A 26,726-nucleotide genomic window follows, 5' to 3' on the forward strand; every position below is an offset into this window, starting at 1 on the left:
CGCCTGATACCCATACATTTACAATTTTCCAGTGAACTTCTAGTTACAAAAAAAAAAATAATAATAATACATATTTGGATTTTTATCTTCATGGTTTACATAACCATATTTGATTTTAATATTTAATATTTTCAAAAACAAAATCTCTACTCATTTTGTTTATATGAGCTTAAACTGATCAACCATGTTTTCAACCATCTGTTTCTGGTTTCAGTTTATTATCTGGGCTGTGTTTTGAAGAAAAAAAATCATTATATTACCTATATTAAATAATAAAAAAAAAACAAAAAAACAAAAAATGCAACACAAGTTTAGTATAATACCAAGTAAAACACATTGCTAAATTCAAAAAATAGTCATATACTTCCTAATTTTCTACTATAACATTGTACATACATACTATTTCTTATTAGACCACTGTCTACATATATACATATACATATATATGCTATTTCTTATTAGACCACTGTCTGCATATGTGTATACATATACATATACATATTGCTAACATCAACATGTCAATGTCATCATAAAAAGAAATGTAAGTACAATGCTATAATAAAAAGGAAACTGAAAAATACATTGCTGTTTCTTGCATTATCTCTTTAGACACATATATACATATACATATCTTTCAACCTCCAACTCCATTCACCACACTAGAAAAATACTGAAAGAAAAAAAAAATACACATAGACAAGATATAAAAGCATGTCATCTTGTTGTCTGTTTTCAATATCCAAACAGACAGATTATGTTGTTTTCAAGTGGATTTATTATTAGCAACCACACGTTTAGCTTCATAATCCTTAACTGCTGCTTTAATGGCATCCTCTGCAAGCATGCTGCAATGGAGTTTCACAGGGGGAAGGGACAGGTGTTTTGCTATCTCCCTGCAACAGCAACAACCATTTTCATGGATTTTAGATCCATAAACAGAGAAATATATATAGATGAAGACAACATCAGTTTTTTATTTCAAGAGTCTCATGATCATAAATTTCATAACATATTATTGTTTGTATGACTCTAAGTTTTTGTGCTCTGTGTCATTGTTTAAATTTTTTATGGGTGCTCTGTATCATTTTTGTGTTTTGCTTATATAACTTATAAATGCTTGTATGTTTTTACTCTGTTTAATTTTTTGTGTTTTGTTTAATACTACTGTAGTCTGTATGTATGATCCTATTATATATTTTCTTTCTTTTAGTTATCTTTAATTAAGAATTTAATCCAGTTCCTGTTCGTATCAGAGTTGTATTAAAAAATTTGGGCTTACTTCCTTTTGAGAATGAGAGGTTACAGGTGTGTATAAGAGCAATCCAAAATAGGCTTTTGGTGTTTTTAAACATAAGTGTATTATAGATTTACATAAGTGTATGCAGTTCAAGCAAAAAGTATTAATTAGAACATGAACATGCATAAGGGTCTGAATTGAACTCACGTGTTCTTGATGGTTAGAACTTCTTCCATCTGTTTCCCTTTCACCCATTCGGTAGCTGAAAACACAAACATAAAAATTTACAACAGCTATCTATCATTATGCCAAAACTACCCACCAATATAAAGGAACTACTGCTATTAATCCTTTCATTGTTATAAAATCTATCACTTAAACTGTTTCGTTTTTGGACTGAATGGAAGTACATGACCATTTTACCCTTCGTATAAAAGTGATGCTTATCAACCTTGATCAACTTATCTTGCATCAAATAGGAGGCTAACTTTTATGTAAAGAGAATAAACAATCATATTACCACTTAATAGAAACCTATTTACAACTCCAAGATTTTTAAATAACCATATGATGGGTTTTATGCACCTAACACATCACAATGCATAAACTAATTTCCACAACTATGGAAGAGGCATTTGATACATCAAAAACCACAGAAAGCACACAACTTTGCATAAACTGAATTTCGGATCCAACTTTTGATTCTAAACAAAAAGGTTTCAGTTTTACTATGTTCCATTCTTTATTCTAATCAGACAAAACAAAAGGATTCAAACCATTACCATCTTATTCACGGTAATCAGCACCCAGCGCTTAACCAATTCAACAAACCCTCTTAAAATCACAAACAACAATTCACCCGAATTGACATAGACGTTACATGCCTCCTCCCATTTTATTTGACTAAATCAAGGGACGAATTCTAATACTACGAACATCAAAACATAGCTAGGGTTTTGGAAAAGAAAACTAACCGACAGAAGAAGAAGCGATGGCAGACCCACAACCAAACGTCTTGAAGCAAGCATCCGTAATCTTGCCAGTCTCTTCATCAACCTTAATCTGAAGCTTCATAACATCTCCGCAAGCCGGTGCACCCACAAGCCCTGTTCCAACGGTAGGATCGTTCTTATCAAAAGCACCGACGTTACGAGGATTGTTGTAGTGGTCCACCACCCTCTCATGGTAAAACCTAGGTAGAATCCGAATCGGAGTCCGAGCCACCGACGTTGCAGGTCCCAACCCTAGAACCCTCTTAGTAGCGTGCCTCAACATTTTCGTGGTTATCTCTTTCTGGATTGAAAAAGAATTCGGCTGCGATGTAAAAATCAGGGTGAAGTAACTATTTAGGAAATATGGATGAGGAGGGAGGACGAGCGGGTGGTTAGCTTTATCCGACCCATAAAAAAGAAGGAAGTTTCAAAACGTATAAAAAAACTTTTGTTTTTTAATACACAAAATACTATTAAACTTTCTATTATAAGTAATATCATGTTACTCACTTATTAAGTAATATCATGTTACTCACTTATTAAAAGTTCAAAAAAATATGATTGTTGTTTTTTTTTTACAAAAAATATCATTGAAGTTACAATTTGTACACAGAATATCAACGAAGTACATATGTTTCAAATAAAACATTATGGTAACCAGTTTGAAACGTCCCAAAAATTACAAAGAGATTTTTCAATTTTAAAATATAGTAACCAATTAAAACCTCAGTTTCAAAACCATCAGGTATCATTCATTTGATTAAAACCATACAATATCAAAAGTTAATTTACAGAACCGCGGAAATGAACATCTTCGATGCGTGTGTACAGTTTTGTCGAGCTCTTCTTGCGAACTACCTGCAAAAAAATTTAATCCACGACTATAAGCTTAAAGCATAGTGAGTTCGCCAATATACCACATATTTCATCATATATACAATGTATCTACACAATAGTTCGGCTCTTATATTGAACAATCCAATCCCCTATCCACATAATCATACAAAACAAACATACATGAAGTAATGGGTCTGCTCCAACCCCATGTGAATGCTAAGGGCTAAATCAGAGTCTTACATTTTGTCATGGGCTACCCCCATGGTATTTCCTAGCAATGTCATGGGCTGCCCCCGTGGTCTTACGAACAAGTGTCATGGGCTATCCCCATGGACTTCCCCAACAATGACATGGGCTACCCTATGGTTTTTCCCTACAATATCATGGGCTACTAACTTAGACTACATAGAACTCAAGCTACCACAACAACATAACCATATAGCATATATTCATATCATAATCTAACATAGTACATTTCATTGACAACTAGCCTTCCCTAATTACCCTACTCTTGGCCACTTCTCAATTAAGTCATTTGTTGATTAGTCATATATACTCCTGATAACTTGTAACATCCCAAAAATCAAGGTAGAATTTTTATTTATGAAACCAAACCAAAAACCATAAATGTTTACAAAACACGGTTCCCAAAAGTCATAATCATAAATCAGAGTATCCTAAAATCTAATCTCACAAAAAATCCGACGGATGTGCACGATCAAGCATCCGTCTTGTCTTTGTCATCTGAAGTAGTTGAACCCCTAACAATCAAATTGTAAGCCAAAGCTTAGTGAGTTCCCCCAAAGTATCATACACATCCATATATATAACAATGTTACATTCGAAAGTTCTTGAAAATTTTAAACTTTTGAAATAACCACAAACCATCATTTATTACAATTTGTTTTCAAAATAAGTTTCACATCAGAGTTTTCCTAGAAATCATAACACAAAACACGAGGAGGTGCATGATCAAGCCTTAGCCTCCCCGTGATCATCTCAGGTACCTGAAACATAATAAAAAACTGTAAGCCCACAACTTAGTGAGTCTTCCCCAAAATATCACCACAGTACATAATCATATCTATCACGCAACAACACGCATATAGAACCTTCAACATGTCTGGAACGCCGCACCGGACCTACAACATGTTTGGAACGTTCTCCAGAACTTCGCCCTGACTGGTCTGCCTCACAGGCCTTCAGTCTATTCGGGCCGCCCTGGGTCTGTTGGCCTTCAGTACAAAACAGGACCAACTCAACCCAACCACACACACGTGTCGACATATACATAACTCATTAACACATATTCAATCAAAATGCAAGTACAGATCATACATATCAATAAGCATAACATTATCCTATTTACCAGTATCCAAATCTAACCGATTACTACAATACTCAATCATACGATAACCAGTATAACAATCCAAAGGGTCGGCCTTGTTGCCTTCGACCGGTAAGTACAGTGAGGGAAACTCACCTCACAAGTAGTGCATAACTGATATGACTATAAATCTCATCTCCCGAATCAATGCCTACAATCATCATGACCCGACCCCATCAAAATCCCGAAATACCCAAAATGCCCTCAACAGTCCAACTTGGTCAACAATGCTAAAAGTCAAAGTCAAAGTCGACGGTCAAAGTCAACAGTCCATGTTGATCCAACTCGTCAAGTGCACCTCTTGAACTCGTCGATTTCTACAGTACTCAGAAAGTTGGGGAAAACTGTAGCCAACCCGCCGAGTTGGCTGGACAACTTGTCGAGTTTTCCCAGCTTAACATATACAACTGATTCTTCGATTCCATAGACTCTGAGGCTCATATATAAACTCCAAATGTGTCTAAAAGGATAAAGCTTCCAACTTTATCCTTTGGGACTACTCCAAATACTAAAAAACCCTTCCATAAGGCTTGAAAACTCAATATCTTAACCATTAAGCACATAATCCATGAGATATGGAACCCAACTTTTCCATAAGAGATTCAATCCCCAAAAACATCCCAAAGGTGGGTCCTTTATAGACATACATGTCCAATGCATGTCTTAAACCAAAAATGGGTCAAAAAAGGGAAATATAACCTAAACTCCATGCATGGCATCAGAGCTTGACTAAAGACCAGATCTAACCCACTCTAAGATCATATTCACCTGGAGATTCATAAAGTTGCAAACTTTATGAAGTCCATCCATTGAAACATCCAATAATAAGGAGAAAAGGGGACAAAACTCAAGATCCAGCTAAATAAATAGATAAAAATCGGATTTTGAATACTTACAATGGTCTAAAAGAGTGTCAAACTGAAGATGAGGCCTTAGCCTGCTAGATCCTTGCCTCTTTTTCTCACTCTTCTCCTTCTTTTGCTTCAAAATGCCACACTAACTCACAATATGATATGGAATGAATATTAGAGTTCACAAAGTCGGTACTAGGGTTTAAAGGCTGATAAAAGATCAACCTTAAGGAGTTAAAGAGGTTATATAGGGTGCAAACCCTAAAATTTAGGGTTTCTCAACCAGCCGCCAACTCGTTGAGTTTTCCTCACCAACTCGTCAAGTTGGTCCAAAAAGATGTGCGACCCAAAAGCTTTCAACATGTCGAGTTGAGGCCATCAACTCGACGAGTTCCAAGGAAAACTTGCCTTTTTAATGAATAAATCTCATACCTGGAAATCGGAATGTTACAACTCTCCCAACTTGGACTAGTCTTCGTCCTTAAAGCCTGTTGCGGTGAAAAATTATGAATAATGCTCCCGTATCTCAGCCTCCGGCTCCCAGGTCCACTCAGATCCCCTCTGACGCTGCCACTACACCTTTACCAAAGGTACCTCCTTGCTACGCAAAACCTTTACCTTACCATAATATCTACCGCCCTCTTGACATAGTTCAGACGCTCATCAACCTAAATACCCCCCAATTATACCAATACATCCTTGTCCAATACGCATTTTCGCAGTTGCAAAACATGGAAAGTGCTATGAAGCTTGACAACTTGTAAAGGTCCAACAACAACAAAAGATGATGGAAAGAAGCTTGCTTGCTCCAAACAATACACCAATGAAGTCTTATTCTTCAAAGAAGATCTAAAAACAACCCACAAAGGCCCAAATGAGCTTAAAGGATTCAAAGGAAATTAGGGTTACGAACTCAAAGGTTTAAGAGTGATGGAGGCTGAGGGTGGGCAACCCTAGCCTCCTTTTTTCCTATAAATACCTAGGAAATTAGGGTTTAATGTTTCAACCGCTCACCACGTTGTGGCCAACCAATTCCACGCCATGGGGGCTCATTAAAGTCCCACAAACATTCTAGCAAGTCCATGTCGTGGTGAGCCTTCACCATGTCATGGTCAACCGAAAATTCAAGAATTGTTTATAAAAAATTTACCTTAGAGAAATCGGATGTTACAAACACTCGTGTATTTATGACTCCTTGCGCAACATGAGGTACTAGTTATCCGATTATCAATGACGACGTGCATCAAATAAGGAAGAAAAATCATGCACACACACAACTGATAAATGTTATTGAACACACTTATGGTGTTTTGAAGGCAGGATTCTCAGTCCTAAAACAAATGACTCATTTTCTTTTTTCAATGCAAAGAGGCATAGTCGTTGTTTGTTTTGCAGTCCATAATTTTATAAGGAAATGTAATATTCATGATGAATTATTTATGACGTTATGGGAGAACACTGGTCAAGCATAATGGGGAGAGAGTGATGGAGAAAATGTACACGATATGGAATGAGTTCACAAGGTAACAAATACATGACTAATTTGTGTAACTAGATTGCGAATCAACTGGTGTCAGATACTTCAAATTAATTTTGTAGGATTTTATTTGGATTTTAGTATGATTTCATGGATTTAAAAATATTTATGTTTGATTTGGATTTGTGTTTAATTTTAATTAATGTTCAGTTTAGATTTTATATGTTTATATATATATATATATATATATATATATATATATATATATATATATCTTTATACCTTAATAAGCATTTAGCCTCAAATGCTGAATTTTAAGAGGTACAAATAATTATCCAATATATACAAACGGTTTATGCATTAAAGAAAAACAAATCTTATCGGTACCTCATTTGCAAATTGAACTCGTCAAAACTTGAAACAATATTCCCTTAAAGACGAATGAGTATTGTTAGGCAAATAGAATTTGTGGCTAATTGAATCGGTCAACAATTGACCAAGCCGGCCATATCTCTTCCCTATTCATTGGCACCTTCTCCTTTGAAACCCTAAGCTTATGTTTTTTTTCTTACTTTAGATTTAAATACTCTTAACATTTCCACTATTTCCTTGATACAAACACTCTCTCTCAACCAAAACCATAGATGCAAAAAAGTAGTAGTGCCTCTTTGTTTCTCTACTGGAATATGCCAAGAGCCACCACCGCTTCCTTACTTTCATCACCACCACTCACGGCCTCTCTTCAATAAAATGTTGTTCCAATAACAAGCTCCAACATAAAAATAATGAAATGACCTTGCCACCATCACACACATATTCACGATCACTTACTGTCGTCTTACTAACTGGAAATAGTGGTAATCACCACCATATTTCACTTTTCAATTCAGAAATTGAAATGTGAGGTTTCTGTAGCTTTTTGCACATGTAAGCTTACTTTTACTCTTTAATATATTTGATTCTATATTTTTCTAAATTTTATCCGATTCTGCCTAGTGACTCGCCGAGTTCATATGCTCAGAGTCCATCCATTCGCGACTCGGCTCGCCGAGTCAACCCATGACTCACCGAGTCCACCGATTTCCGAATCTTGTCTTGTCCAACTCGCTGAGTCTCCAATCGACTCACTGATTCGAGTCTTAACACGAAGGGTTCGGGGTTTCGCGACCTGACTCGCCGAGTCCAAGGAAAACTTCAACACTCTCGCCGAGTTGTTCATCCAACTCGTCGAGTTCCTCCCAATCTTCATACTACTCGCCGAGTCCACTCGAAGGACTCGCCGAGTCTATTCAGTTCTTCATACATTCAGAGGCTTTTGAGTCATGCAGGGACTCCAAATTGTAGATCCACTCTCCTAAAGCCCATTCCCCACGTAAAGTTTCAACATTTACGTGTAGCTAAGGAGATCTAGGCTAAACACACCACAAAGTGGGGTTTAAGACAACCATGCATCACCTACACTCTCAAGGTTGATACTTCATGAATCTCTGGGCCAAGACACAACTGGATTTGAAGGGATTCATGGGAATGTCCAAACCTGAAATGTATCCTACTTGGTCCAAAATCTCATAAAGAGGGACATGAAATGATCCAACAATTAACAAGGCAAGGAAGGAACTTGATTACCAAAATGAGCAGCTAAAGAGATGAATCTTCTGGATCCACAACCTTCCTCTTGAACCCTTAACTCCTTATTCTCCTTACAGGCTTCAAGAACACTCCAACTCTTCAACAATGGCTCACACAATCAAAGAGGGCACTAGGGTTTCGTGGAATAGCTTCTGGACAATAGGGGCTACAAATGAGGCTGATAGAAGGAGAATGAGATGCTTAAATAGGGTACAGGTCCCAGAATTAGGGCTTTCTCAACCCAGACCAGACTCGCCGAGTCAGTCTCCCCGACTCGCCGAGTCGGTCAGTTAAGCCGCGACACGGATCACGCTTCGACTCGTCGAGTTCCTCCTTGGACTCGACGAGTTAACCCCTTGACTTAGGGTTTTCCTTTCCTTTCTTGACCTTTCTGATTTCAGGTGCTACAAGTCTCCCCCACTTAAACTAAACTTCATCCTCGAAGTTCGTTATGGTCAACTGCCTTACCATCTGGTCACCATTTAACCGCTAGGTACACCCTCCGCCCATCCGATCCAAAATTTAAAGATGTCATCTTCAGAATAACCCGTTTCTTACTACCCTTGAGTACAACACCTTTATCCAACTTGCAAAGATACTGATACTCCTGTTATACTTACCCCTGATTCGCAAGGGGTTTTACCCTTCTAAGGTATTTTCCACAAGCAACAACCTTCCCAATTTCTCCTAAGGACTGATCTTTTGTTGAAACCGCAAATCCAGCCACTCCCAGTGCCGGCCATCATACCAATACTCACAGAATAACCCTCATACAATAGTCAGTGACATTGTAATCATCGTTGCTAGTGGCGATTAGTAGCAAAACTTACAGATTTGGAGGGGGAAGACACTACTGGTGGTTCTATAGTGGTTGAATGGTGGTGGATCTCATAGATCTAGAGCGGAAATCGCACATCTAGATGGTGGCACCGGTGTCGGCTTGGATTCCACCGGAACTCCTTTGTCTGAACATTATATTTTCTTGGAAATCCTTCCACGTCTCGAGATCCCATCAGAACTCCTTCCACATCACGAGATCTAGCTGAAAAACTTATAGATCTGAAGGAGGAAATTATAGATCTAGCGTCAAAAATCATAGATCTGGAGGTGGATCTGGTAGAGCGGTGGTGGAGACATCGTCACTGGTGGTGGTGGTGGTGAATCCGCCATCACCGGTGGTGGCGGTGGTGCAACAAGCGATGAGAGTGGTGGTGTTCATCAGATTGGTGGTTGAAGGATATAAATGAAGGTTTTTGCTCTAAATGTTAAAAGGGAAGTTGAAGTTAATAAGTTTTAAATGCATCAGGTAATGATTTTTATGGTTCTTATTCTTTTTTCGTTCTCATTTGAACCTTTATATATATATATATATATATATATATATATATATATATATATATATATATATATATATATATATAGAGAGAGAGAGAGAGAGCTAGGTTTAAATGTTTTTAGCAAGTATTGTGTGCCTAAATGCACCAATGAGAATTCAAGAAATAATAAACAATTAAATAAATAATTTAAGGGTATTTTGGACCTTTTATACTTTTAATTAAGGAAGTCATTTAATTGAATCTTGCAATTAAGGAAATAAAATAAGTATATTTGACCTAGCCTCTCTCTTAAATCCTATCTAATAAAACCTCCAGAATCCTCAAACTCTTTTCACTCCTAGTTCACCAACCGGAAGATGCGATTGAAAAATTCTTCAATGGCAGAAGATGCGAAGGAAGGCAGTCAACGGTTCTTCTTTCCTCTCCCGTTGTCGGCAACAAAGAAGATCAAGGGGAAGATCCCCCTGTGCTCATCTTCATTGGATTAAGGAGGAGAAGCACGATTGGAATCAGAAATCGGGAAGCACCTCCAGTGATTCACCGATTCGAAGGAGGATGAGGAAAATATCGATTCCATGAAATCGTTTATCGCTAATCGAGTCATCTGTCATCAAAATCGATTCTAATCTTATTAATTGATTTTGTGTTTGAACTAAATCAATCTGTTGAACAAAAATCGGCGTTAATTTAGGATCTTGAATCGTGTTTGGTATTGATTGAAATATAAGGAATTAGTCGGATATGGTTGACTTGATTCACATCGGGTTTGTGATTGCGAAAGGTCAAGGAATCGGGTTCGCACTCATGATCTATTGACTAGTTGTGAATCTCTCACAATTGCTTTGAAGAACGACTCGGATTTGGAACTTAATCGGGATGATTTGAGTAGGTATTCTTGCGAGTCAACCATAAAAGTCAAAATTGGTTTAAAAGTCAAACCTACAAACGTTCATTTACTTTGAAGGTGGGTAAAGTATTTACTGGATTTGGCATGCTATAAATCTAGGTAATTGCTCTTCATCTATGTTTTTCTATAACACCATGAAATTTGGGGGAATTTTTAAATCTAAAGATGGGGAAAAACATGATAGTAGTATGCTGTTTTTTTCAACTATACTGCATGTTTTGCCATTTCTGACTTTTCAAATATTCATGATTCAGATATTCTTTTGGAATTTAATGTATGTTAGGATGATGCAGGAATGATGAGGAAACTTATGAAAAAAAAATATATGATACTTCGTTCTCAAAGAATGAAGAAAAACAACAATATTCTTTCAGAATTTCAGGATTCAACATCCAAAAACAGCAATATTCTTTCAGAATTCAAGAATTCAAGAAGAAAACATGGAGAACGAGAGTATTCTAGCAGAATGTTGTTATTTTTTTTAAGAATGTTATTCGTTTTTGTTTATATTCTTTTAGAATATTTATAACTATATTAAAATGTATAAGACTTTTAGTCTGTAAGAATATGTATAAATTTGTATTTAAGTTCGGATGTATAAAAATATATTAGAATGTTTGTTATTTGAACATCTTATTCAAGAGTTTTGTTTTTCTTCAGTAATATTCTATTAGAATAAAATTATGAAACAGTATCATTCTAACAAAAAAATATTCTGATAGAATAAAATCAGTAAAAATTGAAATTGAATTAATTAAAAAATTCAGATTTTTTTAAATGAGGAGAATTAATCATCCCTAAAAATCCGAAAATTTCCTTTTATAAATGTAGTTAATTGTCCAAAATACCCTTTTGCTAAAAATTATGTGATTATATGATACATATTACCCCATTGTAATATCATACACTCTCAAATTATGTCCATTGATTAATTTCATCCGTTGGTCCAGATCTATGCATTCTGGCACACAATACTTAGTACAAACAAAATAACCTAAACATATATATATATATATATATATATATATATATATATATATATATATATATATATATATATATATATATATATATATATATATATATATATATATATTTTTTTTTTCTTTTTCTTTTTGTTATTGAAAATGTTGTGCGAGTCCCGCCGAAACCACCCATGGGGCAAGTCTTAACGGTGGTTGCAGGTTCTTCGTCTCCAGCATTTCCGTCACCCCTCTGCTCAACCACTGCAGTCCTCCTCTGCTCCGAAGATGCTTCCAAATAGAACGGGCGAACATGATGCTACGAACGATGGGGCCACATATGGCAGTTCATTGCCTCCCCTCGTTTCCTTTATCACAGCAAAATTTCCTGGTTTGTTTTTCTTTTTTTATCACTCAAGCAATAGTCACAATACCCACCTCCGTACTGGATTTATGCTGACCACCTGATCGTTTTTACCCAATACTCAGCACCATAATCGATCCCTGTTGCAAGTCTTAGTCGTATACTCATTGCTGCTGTTAATTTAGAGTAGGACTATTCGACTTTGTTATTAATCTGGTGACACTTATTTTAGGGTAGGTTTAGTAATGCAATCGGTCTAATAAATGATATGTTCGTTTTTGGGGGATTTTGTAGTTAGGTTTGCTTCAGGGTTGTTAGAAGAAAAAAAAAGGATGAACTAAATGAAGAAGACGAGCGCATACAAATGATATACCAGATGAGGGAAAAAGTTAACTGCTGGCAGTTGACCTCGGAGGAACGAAAAGTTTGAGGTATTCTTATAATATGGACCATAGGATGATTTTTATAATTAAGTCAAAATTTTATTTTAAAGTATATGTATCACATCTAATGTTATACTTAAAAACTCAAAGAAGTACATAAATGACAGCTTCTGTTGTTTGAGTATTTCACCCACTGAGATTCATAATACATGACAGACCACTCTTTCTCTCTCTCTCTCTCTCTCTCTCTCTCTCTACATATACATATAAATTAGTTGTATCTATCTATCTCTATTCAATTCACGTAGCAGAGGTGCTGTTTCAGATTTTGTTCTATCTGATGGATGCGGCTTTGCATGGAGGAGAAAGTAGTAATCAACAGGGTGTCTCAGGTGACCGGAGAGTTTATCAGAAGGCTGCGCTTCTTGTCCATATTGTATTCATTTTCTTTGGTTTACACCTTTTTTTTTTTTTGTCATCCATAAGAGTGTATTTATACAGAGGAAAAATACAAATACCAAAATTTCATTGATTATAATACCAACATTACATTAATCCTAACTGATACATCACTTTAATCGTGATTGATACTTGCCAAGTGTTGCTTAAATCTATACTATTTTTTAAGTTATTTAACTGCTGTTTGCTATTTCTAGGCTGAAGATGGAAATGGTTTACCAGAGGAAATCCTCGAGTTACCAAACTCTGAATCTGCAAAGTTATATTACATATTCATCCGCTTCAACATTATATGGAAACTTAATTGTTTTGCACTCATAACTTTGAATTTCTTTGAGGTTAGTCATCTTTTCTGTAAACGAATTTCATGTTATCTTAAGTTATTGTTGTAGCTTTTTCTATCATGAGTATTACTTATTCTTATTACTTTCAAAATCTACAACAGAAACCATTATGGTGTAGCAGTGTTTCCAAGATCTCTTGTGGTAACAGAGACTACTATTATCTTGGGGAGCTTCCATACTTGACTAATGCAGGATCTTTGGCATATAAGGTTTGATTCCTGTGTATTATGTAGAAACTTATCCATTGGAACCTGATTGTAAAAATATAAATCGTCCCATTCTTTTATTCTTTTCCTACCCGTATAAAAACCCAAATTTCTATAACTATATATATGAAGGTAATCTTAATTCTTAAATCACTGACCTACTTTCTTATTGCAATTCTTGTGGTGCATACTCTGTTTCCTGTTTTATATAAAGGAGGTCAGCTCTATTGGAGAAGCCATGTTAATAAGCTAAAGGTACACGATTGCAAAATCCTGCACATGAAATTGCTATTTGAAGTTTATAATCTGATTATATTCAATTGAGTGTGTTTTCACTTTTCAGGCAATTGCACTGTTAATTCTGGCTGCTGATTTAATAGTTGATATCCTCAATCTCTCTCCAGTGGCCATATATTCATTTCCTTTGAGGATTGCACCTTTTTTTAGGGTCGTTTTCTTTATCTTGAGCATCAGGTATGGCATGAGCATAACTACATACAAAAGACTCCAATAGGATATTAACTAGTATCCCAAGGGAGTGACACAAGAATCAATATTAATGGCAACAATGAGAAAATTAAAAGGATGACTATGTTATGTGGTGAGGCTAATTTCTTTTTATTTATCTTGAGTTAGGGATTTACAAGATAGCCTCATCATATTGGCTGGAATGCTTGGCACATATCTCAATGTTATGGTTTGTATTCCATAACCTTATCATAAATTTATACTTTCACATCACATTACTTACATCATCATCATTTATAACTGCTGATAAATTATTTCTTGAATGCAGGTTTTGTCACTTCTGTTTCTTTTGATCTCCAGTTGGTTAGCTCAAGTCATCTTTGAAGACACTCAACAGGGAACTACAATCTTTGTTTCTTACCGAGCTACATTGTATCAAATGTTCCTTCTATTTTCCACATCCAACAATCCAGATGTTTGGATTCCTGCCTACAAGTTAGTTACTTAATGTCCATGAATATAGTCCAGCTTAGAATCTGGTTCTTTTTTTTTATTTTTATTTTTATTTTTTATTCCCATTTACTCCAATATGGATAAAGTGGATGAATGGCTAATGATGTCTATCTGGATATAGTGTTGTATACACAGGTCTGTTTCTTTTCTAGACTACATAACCATCTGAATGAGACTAAATGACCATTTTACCCTTACATTCCAATTTTTTCCTGAATTCATCAATTTTAACGTGAGAGGATTGGGAGGAAAAAAAGAAGAACAAATAGGTAAAGGGTTAGTGTCGTAACACATTAAGCCATGTTTTTTTTTTTTGCTTAACCCATTAAGTCAAAAAAAGAAAAGTCATATATAGCTATCCAGATTAAGTGTCTAACTCATTAAGCTCATTTAGTCAAAAGAAACAACCCCTTAGTCCGAAATGCATAAAATAATGTGTATATATGCAACTATAGCTTTTAAAATGACTTCTTATGTTCTCCATGAGCTTTTACCATTTTTTTTTGTTTCCATCCATAGTAGTAATGTGTCTCCCTCTTCTTTCCAGATCATCAAGATGGTCTTCCCTTTTTTTTGTTCTTTTTGTCCTTCTGGGTGCTTACTTTTTCACAAACTTGATTCTTGCTGTTGTGTATAATGGCTTTAAATCTGAGGTACATCTTTCTTGAATCCTTTATATTTCTTTAATGATTACTTCTGAAAGTCCATCTAATAATTTCAATTCATGTTGATGTTCAAAGTTTCTCCGAGTAAACAACTCATATCTTTGGCCAAATTCACTGAAACTTAGAAATAACTGCTGCAAGTTTATTGAATTTGAATTGCTCCACTCCAGTTCTTTAGGGATCGATATTTTAGTAACTCTGATTATATAATTTTATTTTACCTTAGGATAGAACTTGTTAGTTGTTACACATGCCATTTTAACTGCAGCTAGCTAAACAAGTTGGTAAGAAGGACCGAATGAAGACAAGAATATTGGGTAGATCCTTTAATCTCATTGATGAAAATGTGAGTACAAGTCATTAATGTTGTGAAATTTCCTTCAAGGCAAACATAATCCTCTCATCCAATTCCTTTTTTAAATCAACAGGCTGTTGGCACTCTTGATAAGGATCAATGTTTCCAATTGTTTGAAGAACTTAATAAATATAGGTAATTAATTCTCTTTCTGAAAAACACATATATTACGCTTGTGCCCCCCATCTTGCTATTCAGGGCACTAAAAAGCACCTTTTATACAGGACACTAGCAAAAATATCAAAACAAGACTTTGAGTTGATATTTGATGCACTAGATGACAGCCATGATTCTAAGGTAATTTTTGGTCTATAGCCTATTGTTGGAATGAATTACTGAAATTATTCTTCTTCCTAATGTTATACATAGAATGGATTCTTATCCCTTTAGTCTTTCTAGCTATTGCATGCAAAGAAAATCACTTGGATTTTTTTCTTATATTTTTATATTTTCATGTAGATTGATGCATCGGAATTCAATGATCTTTGCAGTGCAATTGATATAAAGTTTCAAGAGGAGGATGTGGTTAGTTGCTATGAATGATGCACATTTTTTTTTTTATCAATTTCATATGGAATAACAAAAATATGTATCTAATTCATCTTTTGTTGTGTTGTGCCTTCATTTTGCAGGAACCTTGGTTAAGAAAGTTCCCCTTCTATGATTCCCCCTTCTCTAAAACACTGAAAAGCTTTGTAATAAGTCCAATATTTGAACGCGTAATTGTTTTTCTTCTCCTCTTGAATCTGGCTTCTATTATTATCGAAAGGATGGTATGACCTAAATCCTTGATGGCTACTTTTATTTTTCCCATTACCACATTTTCAGTTTTTCCTTTATTGAGGCATTGTACTTTAAAAAATCTATCCAGTTATACGTCATAACATTGTACTTTCAGTTTTTATCTTATTAGAACATTATACTTGGAAAATTTCACCTATTTATAAAATGTAAATCATTTGTATTTGTATGATATTACAAGTCAATGAAATTGTATTGCTATTTCTTGCATTTAACTCTATTCTTAATGTGATTGTTGAATCAATTACTTAACTAATGATGTACATTCTGACTCTTTCTTGGACAGCTTGATACAAAAAACAACTCTGGTCAGAAGTTGATGCAGAAGGTGGAGTTGGTGTTTGGTAAAGAAAAACTCATACTTTATATTTGGTTATGTTCACCCATCTTTGTTTAAAATATAATCTTTGGTTTAAACTTTAAAGTAATATACTAATTCATATAACAGCAGATTGATGATTTCTTTTGCATGCAGGTTGGATATATGTAATCGAGATGGCTTTGAAAGTTTATGCATATGGATTTGAAAACTACTGGAGGGATAATCAAAATCGATTCGACTTCATTGTCACATGGTTCATAGGTACATTTCACAATTCCAGTACTAGTTTATGTGATTCTTCCTCTTTCAATGGGCAGAGTGCAGACATATAAAACAAGTAAATGATAACTTTTTCCTTGTATGAATGTTTGCAGTTATTGGAGAAACAATAACATTCATATCTCCAAAGGAGCTAGAGTTCACTTCAAATGGGGAGTGGTAAGGCTGTAATATCTTTTAAGTTTTAATTAATGAGATGCTATACATATGTTTTGTTCAAAATTCTGTTGAAATGCAAAATTTATATATCTCTATTGTTTCCAAATACGCACTTGTAAGCATTGCTCCTAAAGGCTAAAGATATTCTTACTTTCCATTGTATTGTTTCCAGGATTCGCTATCTTCTAATTGCAAGGATGATAAGATTGATTAGGCTCATAACACGTGTTCATAGTTTTCATGCCTTTGGTAGTGTATTTTTAACAGTGATCCCAAGTTTGATGCCATACCTGGGCACCATCTTTTGTGTTATGTGCATTTACTGTTCCATGGGTATACAGGTACTTCATATGTGTGTGTGTATACATATATATACATACATACATACATATATATATATATATATATATATATATATATATATATATATATTGCAAAATATATCTGTAATCATTACAACTTAGTCTTTTCCTTATGGTGGCTAGATCTTTGGTGGGAAAGTCAATGCTGGGAACCCAGATTTACCAAGTACAGATCTTGCTGATAACGAGTATCCTACATGAATCATTTGCTACAATGCTTTATTTATTATTCACTATATTTATTATTATGAAGCAACTTTCATCTAATATCTTCTTATAATATAAAATGAATCTAATATTTCGGTTTAGACAATGATATATTGTTAGCTTTTCGCGCGTTATTTAATTTCCCACATATGCATGGGTTAGTAAGTAAGTTTAATTCCCTTGACTCTGTCAGTTACTTGCTATTTAATTTTAATGACTATCCAAATGGCATGGTGACCCTCTTCAATTTGCTTGTGATGGGAAACTGGCAAGTTTGGATGCAGGTATGATTGATTTATGTGCAAGTTATATATGTATTGTATACTATCGATGATTAAGATGTTAATCATGCATCAAGTAAAAAAAGAAACAGCATCATTTTCATTTAATAAAAAAAAGACATGAAATTTCAGGCTTATTATACTAGGTTTAACCAAAACAATTCTATCGGTATGTTTCTTTTTTCTTCCATCAAAATGATGAGTATATGAAGCAAAGACTGTTCTTTTTTTGACTGAATGAGAGCAAATGACCATTTTATCCTTTTGTTGTCAAAAAGAAACAGACGAGAAAATTTATCCTTCTTACCTTTGAAAATGCTCTTGTTCATCATTTATATGAGTATGACCTCAGAGGACATTTTAAATTTGCATTTTCAGTTTTTCATTGAGCATAGGAAATATGAAATATTTAGATTGTAAATTATTATTTTACTTCAGGATTATGGGACATTGACAGGAAGTGGTTGGACCTATGTGTACTTCATCAGCTTTTATCTAATAACAGTTCTACTCATTCTCAACTTGGTGAGTCTTAGTGATTAGTATTCAAGGCACCCACATTTTTATTCTTATCAATTTTAATTACCAAACATATATATATATATATATATATATATATATATATATATATATATATATATATATATATATATATATATCATATGCACAAAACATCGCTCATAGATCCACCAAATTATTCCACCTATCTGTTCGGTTCTCAGGGATTACAATGACAGATTATAGCAGAAATAATAATAATGGAACCATGAATCTATTTGCATTTGTTTGGATTTTGGAAAGAAAGAACAGTTTTGCATTATAGCAAAAACTTCTTTTAATCATTTGCAGATCGTGGCATTTGTGTTGGAGGCATTCTTTGCTGAGATAGATCTGGAAGGTTCTGAGCAAGAAGAAGAAGAAGAAGAACATCGGGAGGTTAGTGATGTTCAATTAAATCATATGTTACCATATCAATTATCAAATTCATTTCCAAGTTCCACTTTCAAAAAGGCTTCTAATAGGTTTGCATTGCTAAGCTTTGGTATAATAGCCAAATCCCAGATATAATGTGTTGAAGCTCAAATGGTTGATATGTGTTTAGCATACCACAAATAAATTGCTATTGTAGTTGCATTGATTTTGATTTGAAATAATAAATAATTGTTATTATTTTTATTATTTCTTTTTTGGTGGTAATGAAAATTCATATTCATCTTTTCCATGATTACAATATTTAATTATCGTATTTTATAATTTAAATCCAGGAAACAGGAGGGAGGAGACGCCGTGCCATAGGGTAAGTAACTACATAAGCAGATCATATTTTAGTTGTGAATACATACTCAATACCCATTTCAAATTTTCAATGATGTAGGAAATAGCAACCTACTTTCATTTATTAATTTACTCTAGCATCCTACTATTATTTCTTCTGTTACAACGTTGTGCTCTAATTTTATTTCATAATTCTACTTCAAAAAAAATTCCCAATTATAACATTGTAGTTTATCCAATCAATTGTAACAACGAAAATTGCTTTGTAAATAGATTCTTCAAAGTACAATGTTATAACAAGAAATGAAAGTATAATGTTATAATAAAGAAATCAATGAAAGTACATTGCATTTAACAAAAACTTTGTGATAAATTTGTCAGCACAAAAACACGCAATCGTAGGACTGATATTCTACTTCATCAAATGCTGAGTGCAGAGCTGCATGAAATACGACGAAGTTCTGAACCTTAAATGTATAAATATCTCTTGGTATATCTATAGAAAATAAATTAATTACTACACCTAATTCATCTTATTCATGCTTTTTGTGTTTGTGATATGTGCTTACAGATGTAAAGGAAAACGATTACACTAATTGCAACAGTTACTATTCCATACTTTCCTGCTTGAGGCCAATTTCTAATGTTTATATGGAAGCGGATTACAAAAGCCTATCGAGATAGAGAATTTAGTTTGGTTTTCTTGCTTCAACTAAAAACCCAAATTATTTTGATACTTCTTTTATGTGGACTTTTTTTTTTTTTTTTTTTTTTTTTTTTTTTTTTTTTTTTTAAACTTGTAGATAGAAACTTTTGATACTAATATGTGGATTGATATTCTAATAAATTTAATTTATATGTCGTAATTATTACTTACTACTTCATTTTACATCTTAATCATGTGCATTGTTTACTTCTTCATAGTAAGCCATCCTACAACATATCTTCGTAATCGTTACTTTTTGTACTTTACATTTAAAAAAAATCAATGGACTTTGTAAGATATTAGAATAAAAAGAACTTTCATTTTGTGGGTGTTACTATTCTCTTCCCTCTTATATAGGGGTGACAAATTGGGCAATTGTGTCGTGTTTTTATTTGACATGACACAACACAATAATTTTTTATGTAACATGAACATGACATGATGTTGTGTTTTTTTAACTAACACGAAAACGAACCAATTAAAAAACGAAAACACGAAAAAGATAACATAAAATAACAATTACTTTACTTAGTTAATACTTAATCATACATAACACGATACACACGACAAACATGAAAAATAAATGCTAAATCGTGTCAATTTTGCATCGAATTTTGAACACAAACATGACATTGTGTTTTTTACACTTGACACGAATTTAAATTCCATTTTCATCCCAATTTTGTTTCATGTCATGTATTTTTATCGTGTCGTGTTATGAATTGAAACCTCTACTCTTATATCTCTTAAAATTTCTTAGCTTTCAATAATAAGGTCATGGGTATATACTCCTTACAGAGCTTCCGTAACCATGATGCGGCAAGGCATTTTACACATGAACACAACGTCAAATGGGTGCAGACGTGCAATTGTGGTGTGGAGTGAATCCCTTTATGGAGAGAGAGAGAGAGAGAGGTTTCCCTTTCCCTCTCTCTCTATACATAAACACCACCATCTTGGGTTGTGATGGTGTTAGTGGAGTGGTCTTGTGCCGAGGTGGATGCCCCTCCCGTCTTGCATACCGTATGACCTAACATATATCGTGCCCTTTATGGTATATGAACTTCACAAAATAGTCAATACACATATCTTTATTGCATAAAAGTAAACAACGTAGCTTAAACAACTTTGGTCTCGCAACTTGAAAACATGAAACTTGAACTGAGTGTCATATCTCATGCATACATGTCTCACTATATGAACCAAGCCCATTAATGTGATAACTTGGTTTTAATTGTGCTTTCAAACTAAAATGACGTACACTGTATTGTATAAAATGAATATAATAAGTCAATCATATGAGATCACATGAGATCTCTGTATGTAATGAAACATCTTTTGTGTGAGTTACTTGATCTGGTCATCAACAATTCAATTTCAAAAATATTTTAATAAAAAGAGCATCACTTAAAAGAATCACTTTGCAACTGAAAACCTCAAATAGTCAAGTTCTTACCATTTAAAGATGTTTAAATTGTTAAAGCATACGAGGGTGTAACGAGATAATCAAGTGACAATAGTTTAAAGTAAACATTTATAGATTCATCTTAAATTCAAAATAAAGAATCATCTAAATATCCAAGTGATAAATCCATCATTGGTCTTCAACTAAGTCTTTCGATATGAATATATCTAAATATATGTGGAAATTTTTAGATTAGGCTTGAAAAACCTAATCAACATTTTCGGAACCAACCTAGGCGTTGAATAATGTTAACAACCCCAACCTAAATTCAAACTTTTAAAACCTTTTCTTAAACATAAAAATATTGATAGCATTTATATTTAGTGAAAAGAAACATTTACAATATAAGCATTGCCAATTCATCATCACAGATCATTAATTATATTTAGGGAAAAGAAACATTTACAGTATAAGCATTACCAATTCATCATCACAGGTCATTAATAACAAAACATCACTACTAAAATTGCAATGCATATGCTTTTATTTTCCTGATGTACAAGTCTCTACTCTTATAAAAGTCATTTTTTCTGTAAAGGTCATGACAACTCGAAGCAAAAACAAGATATTAGCACTTTTAACTAAGGGTGAGCATGGTGCGGTTTGGTGCGGTTTTTGTATAAAACCACAACCGCAACCGCAAATTGCGGTTTTTTAAAACCAAAAACCGAAAATTGCGGTTTTGATTCGGTTCGGTTTTGTGGTTATTTTTGCGGTTTTTCGGTTATTTCGGTGCAGTTTTGGATTTTAACCACAAAATAAGGTGGTGTGGTTTTTCGGTTAAAAGGGTGCGGGTTTTCATGTTCAAAACAAAAAATTTAGTCGACTTTCATTTATTTCTAGATTTTCATTCCAAATAAATCACAATTTTAGTCCATTTTTATTCTTTCAGGTTAGCATTTTATTATGTTATATTGAATTTATTTCATTCAAACAATTAACAATATGTCTAACAGTTACTAACAACCATTTACGCACCAAAAATTAAATAATAAAAATCATAAGATGATAAAATTGATAAATTTCAACATTGTCTAACTTCGAAATACTAATTTATTTTTATCAGTTAAATATAATTATTATAAATATTTCAATAATATATGAAATTATGCGGTTTGCGGTTATTTCGGTTAATTTGGTGCGGTTATTAAATATAAAACCGAACCGCACCGTAGTTTTTCGGTTTTCAAAATTAAAAACCGCACCATCGATTTTTGTTTCGGTTTCGGTTATTCGGCTTTGGTTTTTACGGTTATTTTGGTTTTTTGGGGTTTCGGTTCGGTTTCTGTTCAACCCTACTTTTAACTTTTTTTTATCCAACATTTAAAAATATTTATTAACAATAATAATAATTTTTTTTCTCATGTAGTATAAAACTTATAAAACATTTCGTCTGATATGTAAAGTAAAAGGCGGTGTCATTGAATTTCACGAACAATAAAATAAAATCTCAAAACAAAAAGCCAAAGATCAAACTCTCAAACTCTTAAAAACATTCCCTCTAAATTTGAACACCATCTTTTATAGTTCTCTCGGTAATGTCGTTAAACAGCTTCAAGGATCTTCTCAAACCCTGTGCGTACCAGTCAGAATCACCATCTTCCTCTTCATACTCACTAACTGCGTCGACTCTAAACCCTAGAAAACCACCCAAATCTTCCCTCTCTCAACAACTGTTACGACTCGAAGATGATTATAGTTCCTTACCCACCTTGCTTCCTACAAAACAATCGAAGGCATCTAGTCAATTTAAGCAACACGATCCACTGGTCGATGACGTTATCGAAGGAAATTTTGAAGACGAGGAGGAAAAAAATAAAGATTTAGAAAAACAAAACGGGTTTCGGATTGCAAGACCTAAGTTGGAAGCCCCTCAATTTTTTGATCCTACCGGACCTTATGAACCTTTGGTGCTTTCCGAATCCGGCCAAAATCCTGTTGTGCAGGTAAATTATGAAAACCCCGTCTAAATTAATGAATTCCACAAGTACCTATCTTGTGATTTTCTTGCTGTGTTTACTGTTCTATTTATGTTTTTGATTGTTGTATTCTATGTTAAGCTAGAGGGAAAAGTAGGTAGTGAAATACTTAAGGGTGTTTGGATGTGCAATTTCAAAGTGATTATTGTTAGTTCAAGAATAGAATCAAATAATCAGTAGTTTAATTTAAAATAAGGGATATATCGGATAACTTTATATTGTTTCTTGAATCAATGGATACTCGGGTAATATCATATTAATCTTGAGAATCTGTTTTCTTGCCACTAAGATGAGTCAAAAATAGAATCGATATTTGACAGTAGGGAAATTTTAAGTTTTTACTTAAAGTTGGCTATTTTTGGGTGCTGTTTCCTTATTAGGCTTAACTGGACAACACTTAATCGATGGATGAAAGTTTAGGAGACTTATCATCTGACAAACTGTTCTCCAGGTTCCTGCTTCCATAAATTGCAGGCTGCTAGAACATCAAAGAAGTGGTGTAAAGTTTTTATACAACTTATACAAGAAGAATCATGGAGGCATTCTTGGGGATGACATGTGAGTAACTTTAAAAATTGTTGGAAGTTGGGTATTTAACTATTTATCTTATCTATTTTTCCCAACATTTTTCATGGTTTTGCTTTATGATTGGTCAGAGTTAAGTTTCTTTTCATAACTTATCAGGGGATTAGGGAAAACTATCCAAGCAATTGCATTTCTTTCTGCCATATACAAAAAAGACGAAGAACATGACACCACAACAAATCCAAACAAGAACAAACAAGAAACAAAAGGCCCTGTCCTAATAATCTGTCCATCTTCCGTAATCCAAAACTGGGAAATCGAATTCTCCAAATGGTCAACATTCAAAGTTGCTATATACCATGGTGCCAATCGTGACATAATCTTCAACAAAATCGAATCTCATGGGATTGAAATAGTTATAACAAGTTTCGATACATACAGAATCCATGGAAACATTTTATCCGAATTAAATTGGGAAGTTGTGATAATCGATGAAGCTCATCGGCTCAAAAACGAAAAATCAAAACTTTATGAAGCCTGTTTATCCATCAAAACCCTAAAAAGATATGGATTAACAGGAACCATAATGCAAAACAAAATCATGGAATTATTTAATCTGTTCGATTGGGTGGTCCCCGGGGGGTTGGGGACCCGTGAACATTTCAGGGATTACTATGATGAGCCTTTGAAACATGGGCAAAGATCCAGTGCTCCTGCAAGATTTGTTAAAATTGCAGAAGAGAGGAAACAACATTTGGTGTCAGTTTTGGGGAAATTTCTGCTGAGAAGAACGAAAGAGGAGACGATTGGACATCTTATGATGGGTAAAGAAGATAATGTTGTGTTTTGTGCTATGAGTGAGGTGCAAAAAAGGGTTTATCAAAGGATGCTGCAATTACCTGATGTTCAATGTCTTATTAATAAGGATCTCCCTTGTAGCTGTGGGAGCCCACTTAAGCAAGTGGAATGTTGTAAAAGAATTGTTCCAAATGGTGTTATTTGGCCTTATCTTCATAAGGATAATCCTGATGGTTGTGACTCATGCCCTTTTTGTCTTGTTCTTCCTTGCCTCACCAAGCTCCAACAGGTAAAATCTTTTTATATTGAGATTTTCTAATAATAATAATTGAGCAAACAGTCAATAAAATGGTGGAAAGTGTGATAATTACAGATAAGCAATCATTTGGAGCTTATTAAACCTAATCCAAGGGATGACTCGGATAAAGTGAAGAAAGACAAGGAATTTGCTTCAGCTGTTTTTGGTACAGATATTGATCTGGTGGGAGGGTATTATCAAAACGAGAGTTTTATGGGTCTAAGTGATGTTCAACATTGTGGGAAGATGAGAGCTTTAGATACTTTGATGACATCTTGGATTATAAAGGGGGATAAGATTCTTCTCTTTAGTTACTCTGTCAGGTAATTTGATTTATACAACACTCTTGTATTACATTTGTAACACACAAAAAAGGACAAAAAGCAATGTGAAGATAGATATAGATCATAGATATACATAGTACAGTGATAACTGATAAAGGAAAGGATTGTGTTGTTGTAATGTAGGATGCTGGATATACTTGAAAAGTTTCTTATACGCAAAGGATACAGCTTTTCAAGGCTTGATGGGTCCACCCCAACTGCCATGCGCCAATCTCTAGTTGATCACTTCAATTCAAGTCCAAGCAAACAGGTCAATTCTTCCAAATACCAACTTTACATATACTTTTTTATCTTACAAACTACAATTTCCATCAGGTTTTCCTTATATCCACACGTGCGGGTGGGCTTGGGCTGAATCTTGTGAGTGCGAACCGTGTGGTTATATTCGACCCGAATTGGAACCCGGCCCATGATCTGCAGGCCCAGGACCGGTCTTTTCGGTTTGGACAGAAGCGGCATGTGGTGGTGTTCCGGATGCTGGCGGCTGGTTCCCTTGAAGAACTTGTTTACACCCGTCAAGTCTACAAACAACAGCTCTCTAATATTGCTGTTTCTGGGAAACTCGAAAAACGTTATTTTGAAGGTGTCCAGGTATAGGTTTAATTATATATCAAACATTTCAATTTCATTCTCTTGAGAATTATCATATCTATCAAACACACTTTTTTTTTTTTTTTTTTTGATCCAGGATTGCAAGGAGTTCCAAGGCGAGCTTTTCGGGATCAGCAATTTGTTTCGTGATTTGTCAGACAAACTGTTCACGAGTGACATCATTCACTCACATGATAAGCAACCAACAGATGATACTGAAAAAAAACAAACTTTGTCTGATTTCGGGATGTGTTTTCTTCCTCCACAATCACGCGAAACATTTTCTTTAGAATCCCAAAGCCCTGATATGTTGGGTGAGTTTTTTTTGGTTCCTGTTTGAGTTCATCATAACAAAATAAAAAAAATTGGAAGTACGATGTTATATTACTCCTGTTGGTTTTCCTATTTTACTGATAATGTTTTTTTTTTTTTTTTTTTTTTTTTTTTTTCAGGTATTGTTTACGCACATCGGAACGAGGATATCATCAGCCATGGGCGTGGATGCAACGTGACACAAGAAGTTGATACATCCACACAAATTCCCATTTTGCCCCCGGTCCCTAAGAATAAGAAGAAACCAATTACAGTTACAGTTACACATAGTGACCATGAAAATGGAAAAGCTTCACGTAAAATGAAGCAGTATAGGCTGGTTGCCCGGTTTATGGGAATGGAAGTAGTGGAGTTTAGCAAGTGGGTCCTATCAGCAAGTGTTAGTGAGAGAGAACGCGTATTACGAGACTTCAAAAGGCGAAAGGAGAAAATTCCCCTTACACTTAGGTGAATGAATATAACTTACATATTGTACAATGTAGATGTTGTAATTCATAGAAGCTATTTAGATTTTCAAGAATACCCCTTGTGTATATTAGCTTTTTACGCAATTTGTTGTGCATCTTTTTGTTATAATAATTTTGTAAATTATACTATTATACAAATATACCCAAATAAATTATTTGTA

General features: G+C 34.2%; 3 protein-coding genes across 3 annotated transcripts; 2 read left to right on the forward strand and 1 right to left on the reverse strand.

The window, feature by feature from the left end:
* Nucleotides 1-530: 530 nt before the first annotated feature.
* LOC145042268 (iron-sulfur cluster assembly protein 1-like) lies at nucleotides 531-2,610 on the reverse strand. Its single transcript, XM_078990668.1, has 3 exons — nucleotides 2,212-2,610; nucleotides 1,445-1,499; nucleotides 531-893 (listed from the first exon to the last, which is right to left on the reverse strand). The coding sequence occupies exons 1-3, from the start codon at nucleotides 2,510-2,512 to the stop codon at nucleotides 764-766; spliced, it is 486 nt and encodes a 161-aa protein (XP_078846794.1). The 5' UTR covers nucleotides 2,513-2,610; the 3' UTR covers nucleotides 531-763.
* A 10,929-nt stretch (nucleotides 2,611-13,539) lies between these two features.
* LOC145038649 (two pore calcium channel protein 1B-like) lies at nucleotides 13,540-19,803 on the forward strand. The gene is made up of 20 exons (XM_078986940.1): nucleotides 13,540-13,627; nucleotides 13,716-14,069; nucleotides 14,169-14,335; nucleotides 14,901-15,006; nucleotides 15,287-15,364; nucleotides 15,447-15,508; nucleotides 15,598-15,670; nucleotides 15,833-15,898; nucleotides 16,006-16,146; nucleotides 16,461-16,518; nucleotides 16,650-16,757; nucleotides 16,871-16,934; nucleotides 17,107-17,275; nucleotides 17,420-17,484; nucleotides 17,697-17,787; nucleotides 18,223-18,309; nucleotides 18,634-18,720; nucleotides 19,050-19,081; nucleotides 19,441-19,533; nucleotides 19,631-19,803. The coding sequence occupies exons 2-19, from the start codon at nucleotides 14,043-14,045 to the stop codon at nucleotides 19,529-19,531; spliced, it is 1,572 nt and encodes a 523-aa protein (XP_078843066.1). The 5' UTR covers nucleotides 13,540-13,627; nucleotides 13,716-14,042; the 3' UTR covers nucleotides 19,532-19,533; nucleotides 19,631-19,803.
* Nucleotides 19,804-22,690: 2,887 nt separating this feature from the next.
* On the forward strand, nucleotides 22,691-26,726 carry SWI2 (switch 2). The gene is made up of 8 exons (XM_078990669.1): nucleotides 22,691-23,176; nucleotides 23,661-23,767; nucleotides 23,894-24,821; nucleotides 24,906-25,153; nucleotides 25,298-25,424; nucleotides 25,490-25,765; nucleotides 25,863-26,079; nucleotides 26,218-26,726. Exons 1-8 carry the CDS (start codon nucleotides 22,769-22,771, stop codon nucleotides 26,547-26,549), a joined length of 2,643 nt encoding a protein of 880 aa, XP_078846795.1. The 5' UTR covers nucleotides 22,691-22,768; the 3' UTR covers nucleotides 26,550-26,726.

Source organism: Lactuca saligna, chromosome 4, assembly GCF_052625555.1.
Source record: "Lactuca saligna cultivar CGN05327 chromosome 4, ASM5262555v1, whole genome shotgun sequence".
Taxonomy (NCBI): domain Eukaryota; kingdom Viridiplantae; phylum Streptophyta; class Magnoliopsida; order Asterales; family Asteraceae; genus Lactuca; species Lactuca saligna.

Coding starts and splice junctions, on each gene's coding strand:
- LOC145042268 (XM_078990668.1), bottom strand. CDS start 2,512: ATGTTGAGGCACGCTACTAAGAGGGTTCTAGGGTTGGGACCTGCAACG. Junction 1,500..2,211: donor CATCGCTTCTTCTTCTGTCG/GTTAGTTTTCTT, acceptor TTGTGTTTTCAG/CTACCGAATGGGTGAAAGGG. Junction 894..1,444: donor GTTCTAACCATCAAGAACAC/GTGAGTTCAATT, acceptor TTGCTGTTGCAG/GGAGATAGCAAAACACCTGT.
- LOC145038649 (XM_078986940.1), top strand. CDS start 14,043: ATGCTTGGCACATATCTCAATGTTATG. Junction 15,007..15,286: donor ATAATGGCTTTAAATCTGAG/GTACATCTTTCT, acceptor TTTTAACTGCAG/CTAGCTAAACAAGTTGGTAA. Junction 16,519..16,649: donor GAAGGTGGAGTTGGTGTTTG/GTAAAGAAAAAC, acceptor TTTTGCATGCAG/GTTGGATATATGTAATCGAG.
- SWI2 (XM_078990669.1), top strand. CDS start 22,769: ATGTCGTTAAACAGCTTCAAGGATCTTCTCAAACCCTGTGCGTACCAG. Junction 24,822..24,905: donor GCCTCACCAAGCTCCAACAG/GTAAAATCTTTT, acceptor TGATAATTACAG/ATAAGCAATCATTTGGAGCT. Junction 25,154..25,297: donor CTCTTTAGTTACTCTGTCAG/GTAATTTGATTT, acceptor GTTGTAATGTAG/GATGCTGGATATACTTGAAA.